Raw genomic sequence first — 7,329 nt, 5'->3', positions numbered from 1 at the left:
ACGATTTATATTTTAAAAATAATTAAATTCACTTAGCATTCAAAACTTGTGAATTTTGAAAAAAACAAATTTGCTGATTAAATACGGACAACCGTTTAACTGAAGTAAAACGGGTTTTCCCCTTGCTATGGATGTCTGCCTAGTTCAGTTCAGCCACATTCCGCTACAGTTCGCCTTTATTATCAGTTCGAAATGGGGTGGTTTCATAATACCCGCAGTGTTCCATAATACCACCTTCTCCTCTATCTGTGTTATGCGAACAATTCTTACAACCGAAATAAAATATAAAAGTAAATAAATAAATAATTACAAGAAGAATGTATGCCTTCGACAAAGCTTTAAGTTATTCAAATATTTGATAGAAATCGAATGAACTTTTATATAAAGAATTACAGTCAATGTGAAATATGTGATTGACGATATTTTGTTATTTCTGTTATATCGGGTCTTATTTTAGACAGAGAAACTCGCAGTTCATTTTCGACATTTTACAATCTTGATCGTTTCTTATTTTTCGTGTTAGTGAGAGTTGAAAATCGGAATAAAATATTTATTGCTCTTTTAGATAACTTTAGATATTCATCTCTGACCGAAACCCAAAAAGTATCCAAATGAAATTCCGAATGTTTGAGTTTCAATGTTCGATCGAATGGAAAATAAATCAGTTTTTCCTCTTCTTCGAGACAAAAATCCAGTTTGATGTATCATTAATAAAAGGATTGCGAATCCAGTCATATTTTTCCGATTTAATAGATGGCAAATATATTTTCATTGTTTTTTTTATGCAAATCTAAATGGTTTTCACCACTGATGCAAGAAAATTTCTCAAATGTTCGGGAATCTTAGAAAATAGCTAAATTATTTTCATCGAGTTTATTCATCCATAAGCATATTTTCTTTTATCAAAAGTGCAATTAACTAACTTGTCTATTGATGTTAAGATATTTGCGTTTCACCCTTGTAAACTAGTATTCAAAATATTAAGATGTGCAAATATATGTTCTATGTAAGCCAGTTTTGCAAACCACAATTCATGTTTATTTATTTATTTTTACTCTCTTCTCTGCCCTATGGGCACTAAGAGGGTCTCTTTTAGCAAGCCCGTTATAGGTTGGCCAGCCCCACAATGGGGGCGGTCGGATGGTGAGGGTCATATCCGGACGAACCACCTTCCAATAAATTCCAGGAAGTTTTTCGACCCGTCCGAATTCGATCCCGGGTCCTAGAGGGCGTTAGGTTGCCACCTATGACCGCTCGGCCATCCGGCCGTCCGTCATAGTTCGTTATTAAAACAATCATAACATTTTGTATTTGTTTGCACTATTTATCATTAATCGTTCAAAATACCTTTTGTCTTTAGACATCAAATTTTAATGAACTTCCATACGGCGTTTTAGCTTGCTAGGAACCATTGCATTGTTTGCTTTTTTACGTCCACATACAACATATAAATATAAGGGGAATTTTATGTTTGTAAAACCAAAATTTAAGTAATCTTCATTATATTTTTTGTAGTAATTTTCGATCTTTTTGGCTGAGATTCATCGGCACTGATGTCTATATTATTACTATTTTCAACGGATATATTTGTAGTTGCTGCAGAACTACTGTCACCGATATCAATAGTTTTGTTTTTAATTAAAAATTTTCGTATATCACTTTCAGTTTTTCATAACAATAAAAAAGTTTTTGTAGAATTTTTAATTTCTATATACATTTTAAGTACCATAATAAATCCCGTAATACTAAATTATTCACTTTACAACACAAACGCAGCTTACTATGATAATATTAACTCGATATATATAAAAACCTAATACGCCGCACGCCTACACGTACTGTACAGTACAACTGCCAGAGAACTAGAGAGACTAGAGACATAATGCAGTACTTAGACTTTCTGAGATAATTCAGGGACGATTCACGTGGTCCGCGGGCAAACGATATTTGGTCTTTATTCAAATGGTGTTGATGCCTGAATGCAAAAGTCCCTGTATTCGGATATGTCAATTTCAATTCGTCATAAAAAGATGCTTCGTGTACTTCGTTCTTATTAATGGTAATGCACTGTACAGTACATATATTCAGACAATGATGTTAAAATAAAAATGACGCTCTTTTTAAGATTTTGCGGCACACACTTCCAGAAACACTGATATAGCTCATAATATATTAATGCCTTTTAGCGTTAATTACTCATTGTAAATACATTTGAAAAATGCTCACTTCAGTTTTTGTACCATTGCATTTTTGTACCTTTAATTAGTATTACTTTTTATCTCTTGCTCGATTTGTGATATAGGCCTATTATTTATCATTGATTGTAACTGTCCTAAAGGGTCTAGGTTCCAGTTTGGGTATGGTACCGTCCAGATATACAATACAATCTTATTCCTTACTCCTGATGGTTCCATTCTGGACCTGCTTGATCCCGCGATAGATGTGAATAAAATGTCTTGTTATTATCTATAGGGTAAATAAAATACATTATTTTTACTTATATTAACGGTTTATTCTCTTTTAATTTTAGGGCATAGTTCATCGCGATATAAAATGTGAAAATCTTCTTTTGGACAAAAATGACAACTTAAAAATCACTGATTTCGGATTTGCAAAAGAATCTATCGTAAATAACGAGACTGAAAATATTAGTGTAACATTTTGCGGTAGTTTTGCTTACGCCTGTCCTGAAATCTTGCAAAAAATTCCATACAATGCCCAGCTTTCTGATATATGGAGCATGGGTATAGTACTTTATGTCATGCTTCATGGAACCTTTCCTTTCGAATTCTCCAATCGAAAAAATTTCATAAATATGGCAAAAAAAGGGAATGTGATATTTCTAGAGTCTATTTTAATATCGAATACTTGCAAAGATTTGATTTTAAAAATACTAAAACCAGAAAAAGAAAGAATTCTTATGAAAGGAATTAAAACACACGATTGGTTTTGTAACTTTTACGATCAACATTGGGAAGCACACGTTCGCAGGTCAAAAACCATCATGAATCATCTACAAGATAAGGAAGCGAGTCAAATCAGCATTGACAAACCGAGTAACTTTTGGTGTTGTGGATAAAAAACAGAAGAAACGACCTATTACACACTGCACTGTATAGATTGCAAATCACTCCATAAATTGTTATTAAAATCTGTATACTGTAAAATTAAATTTCTTTCGTTCGTATGTAATTTTTGTCTTATAAACTGCTAATATATGATTTATATTTATATATAATATAATTAATTTAAAATATAGTACTGTTTGTTGTTAAGTTATGGCAACGCAACACTTGGGCGATCTGCCAAGGGGATGCCTTCCGGGAGGTCTTTTTAAGGGAAACTGGCCCATATTTGGGCGTTATAGACGTGGAGAAAACGCATAAAACTCCATGTGGCCAGCCCGTTCGAGCGAGGCGCGAACCCACGAACAAACTCCCGGTGTTCGTGGTACCAAAGACCACTTGGCCACTGGTGGGCATAAAATATAGTATTAAGTCTGTCCTTATAATCAAACGTAATGTTCTCTTAATTTTAAGAAAATCGGATACATTTTTAACAAGTTTTATTTAACCTGTTAAAAAAGGTAAGACGTAGTACTACAGTATAGCCTATATTAAAAGTAATGCATTCAGATACAGGGTATATCAAAATTGGTGTCCATAAATGTAGTTTTTGACACTATAACATTACAAAAATTTCATAGGAACATCGGTCCGAAAATTAACCGTTAGGAAGTTATAGGGTTTATTGCTAATGGTACAGTACATGCGAGACATTTAACAACATAGATTTGCAAAAATTGCTCGAAGTAACCTCCTCCTGCTTTGATGCATCCCCTAACTTTGCGTTCCATGCTTTGCCGTACTCTGTTGAAAATTCCTGGAGTGTTTCGACTTTGGTCAAAGCCATTTTGGATACGCTCCCTCAGAACATCGACATTAATTTTAACTACAGGAGTTGAATACACCAAAGATTTTAAATGTCCCCAGAGGTAAAAATACTTACGATTCAAATCTGGCGATCGGGCAGGCCATGCAATGGATCCCCTCGACCAATCCATCTGTTCAGAAATTGGTTACCGAGATACTGGCAAACTCTCAGAGTAAAGTGAGGTTGAGTACCATCGTGTATAAACCACATTCGTTATATGACGTCTAGAAGTACTGTACTACATCAACAAGTAAATGAAATAACTCATTTCAGAGAAACCGTAGATACGATTGTCCGGTAAGACGTTGCGGGAAGAAATAAGGGCCAATAAAATGATCATGGATGACTCCACCCCGAACGTTGAGTCTGAACCTCTGTTGATGCTTGTCTTGTCGTTCCTCATGAGGGTTTTCATAAGCCTAAATGTGATTGTTATGATAATTGAAGATACCATCACTCGTAAAACCAGCCTCATCAGTAAATAGGGTAAATGCTGAGAAATTCGTGAACATAGCACACTGCTATAACATGCATTGACTGAAAGCCTGCCGCATTTGATCCTTGCACCCATTGAAGATGATACGGATACGGGAGGGTTTCATGCAGAATATTCCAGATGGTCATGGACTTTCGCCTTCCCTTCTCGCAATTCTTCTTGTATTAGTTTATGGGGTTTCGTCCACAATACGAAGAATTCCTTCCTCAAGCGCACAGCTTCGTACGTCTGGTGGTCTCCCAACATCTGAAATTCTCCTCTGAAATGCGCCTGTCACTCGCAAGCGTTGGTGGAGTCGTGCAAACATTTTTACACAAGGTAACTGCCTCTCAGGGTACCTTTCTGCATAAAGTTGACGCGCTACCGCATTCCCATCTGCTCGGCCATACATGTAGTGCATATCCATCATTTCCCTCACTGAATACATAGTCCGGTAATGTTATGGAAGTTACTGCGAATAACACAAAACAAAAAACGACAATCAGACAAAACAAAACAAATGCCATGACCAGCCGTAAAGAAGTAAGTGCGTAAATATGCAAGTTTGAAGTGATTTACATAATCAGGGGTCACTACAGGGAATTCCTTTCATAACTCCCTAAAGAAGGATTTTCGGACCGATGTTCATATGAATTTTTTGTAATGTTTTGGTGTCAGGAACACATCCCTACATTTTTGGACACCAACTTAGATATATCCTATACGAGTATAAACTTTTTTACAATAATTCGGAGAGAGTTAATTATGAGCATTTTATTTTATTACAAAATAACATTTATCAATATTTACTAAAATTGACATTTATTACAGAAAAACATTTTAAAGCAGAATAAGTTGTTACTAGAGCCAAACGAAATTCCTTTCTATTGATATATCTACCAGTAGAAGAGGAAGGAAAATATAAATAAATATCTTCATTCATTAATCTTTATTAATGAAGAAGGAGAAATAAGGATGTCTAATTCTTAATAATTCATTATCATTATATATTAAACAAACTTAGTTAATTCGCATAAAAATTAATTAAAAANTTTTATATTTAATAATAAATTATTTTATAAAATAATTAAATATAATTTAATATATTATTATTATGCTACATTAAATTGGTTTTAGGTTTCGAAAAACTTTTATGAAAATATCACTTTACGTTTGTAGTTCGATTCTTCGGAGTTATGGATTAAAATTACAATGTCAAATGGTTAAATGTTTAAAAAGATAATTGAGTTCTCGCGAGTATCACTTTAATATCACAAAGCGAAGACGTCGGACTCGTCGCTCTTTCGTAATAGTTGATCGGCGACACCGAATGGTCGACGGTAGAGGTGTCGGCCTACCGCACTGGGGAACCCGGAATCTAATCCGAACGGGTCGAAAAAACCTGAGAAATTTTTGGATGGTGGTCGGGCCCCTTCCCTCACCACCCGGCCCGTAATGGACTGACTAAAAGAGGCCTTCTTAGTGTCTACGGAGCGGAAAGAATTTAGAAAATATAATAATAATAATAATAATAATGGATCCGCATTCGAATTTCGTCGGAAACACGACTCTCGCTCTGAATAGCCTTTTTAAAAAGAGAAAGAAAATGAATAAATTAAGAATTACTCTTTTGATTTTTTATTTATTATTTAATAATATTTCGTAATAAACTGCAATTTAACAATAAAAATTATAGATAGTTTACTTTTATTGTTCTGTACTGTACGTATGATTATTGACGTCAATACCCGAAAGCGATGAGGAAAATTAATCAATTGAAAGCTACGATTCCGAATCAAAGCCATATTTTATACGAAAAAGGATACCTGATCGATTCTATTATTGGTAAAGGCACTTTCGCTACTATAAAAAAGGCATTTTCTATCGAACGTAAAGAAAATGTAGCTATAAAGATTATTTCTAAGAAAGATTGTTCTCATAGATTTAAAACTAAATTTTTATTTCGTGAATTACAAATTATAAAATGTATTAAACATCCAAATATTATTAATTTCATTAAAATAATCGAAACTACCAAGTTGTAAGTAGAAAACAGTAATTTAATTTTATAATATATTTTAATTATTTAATGAATTTTAATGAATTTATTAATTTAATGTAGTGTATATATAATAATGGAACTTGCCGATAAAGGAGATTTGCTGGACTTAATCACTAAGGAAAAATATATTAATGAAGAAAAAACTTGCAAATGGTTTCATCATTTAGTGGATGCTATTGATTACTGCCATAATAAGGTGAGTATTCGTGGAAATTTGCTAAATTTATAAATACATCTGTCAGACAGAAAGCCGTGGAGTCGAGTCTCGACCAAGCCTTACGAAGAATCCGATTCGACTTGGTCCAGAACACGATTTGTTACGAATAGTGCGGGTCGAGGTATCGTTTCTATCCATGTTTGATGATTCCAATGAAGATTAGGCCCGCACTTATGGGCGTAATTTGACTAATCGTACGGATTAGTGTTTTTCAATCTTTTTACTCTCGTGGCACATTCTCCAAAGAAGAAAAATTTCGCCGCAGGCCTACGTAGTCATAGAAGAAATTTTGAAATTAAATAAATAGAACAAAAAATAATATTAACAATTTCTTTATTTATACTTGCATTATATAGAGGAGAAGGTGGTATTATGGAACCCCCAATTACATTTTAGTGAATTGTAAACAAGGTATCATAACTACACCCACATTTTTTGTGCGAAAAGTACTGGTAACTAGTAATTTAAATGTTCCTAATTGGATTTTTCGCTAGTGTAATTATAAGTATGGTTTTTGAAGGCTTTTGTACAAAAAGTCCGAAAGCAGGCTTAGAGAAAATCGGGTGGTAATATGGAACCTTACTGTATATTTTCAAAAAAATGCTTTAATGTAGCCAAAAACAAATAGGAAAGGACAAAAAA

The 7,329-nt window shown here is 33.8% G+C and overlaps 2 protein-coding genes across 3 annotated transcripts in view; both read left to right on the top strand.

Moving 5' to 3' along the window:
- The first annotated feature begins 1,962 nt into the window (after positions 1–1,962).
- On the top strand, positions 1,963–3,179 carry LOC111626015 (testis-specific serine/threonine-protein kinase 1-like). The gene is made up of 3 exons (XM_023369292.1): positions 1,963–2,059; positions 2,303–2,442; positions 2,531–3,179. The coding sequence occupies exons 1-3, from the start codon at positions 1,963–1,965 to the stop codon at positions 3,077–3,079; spliced, it is 786 nt and encodes a 261-aa protein (XP_023225060.1). The 3' UTR covers positions 3,080–3,179.
- Positions 3,180–5,530: 2,351 nt separating this feature from the next.
- Positions 5,531–7,329, top strand: part of LOC111625965 (testis-specific serine/threonine-protein kinase 4-like) — a 12,155-nt gene continuing 10,356 nt past the window's right edge. The window contains exons 1-2 of one of the 2 annotated variants that reach the window (XM_023369235.1): positions 5,531–6,449; positions 6,531–6,666. In XM_023369235.1, coding sequence (XP_023225003.1) covers positions 6,166–6,449; positions 6,531–6,666 — 420 coding nt within the window. In that variant the 5' untranslated portion in view covers positions 5,531–6,165. Of the gene's footprint in view, positions 6,450–6,530; positions 6,720–7,329 lie in introns of those variants that run through there. The other variant, XM_023369226.1, reaches the window with a different exon arrangement.

The sequence above is a fragment of the Centruroides sculpturatus genome, unplaced genomic scaffold, assembly GCF_000671375.1.
Source record: "Centruroides sculpturatus isolate CEXI.00-Female unplaced genomic scaffold, Cexi_2.0 scaffold22, whole genome shotgun sequence".
Lineage (NCBI taxonomy): Eukaryota > Metazoa > Arthropoda > Arachnida > Scorpiones > Buthidae > Centruroides > Centruroides sculpturatus.
This window is presented reverse-complemented; position numbering and strand designations above follow the sequence as displayed.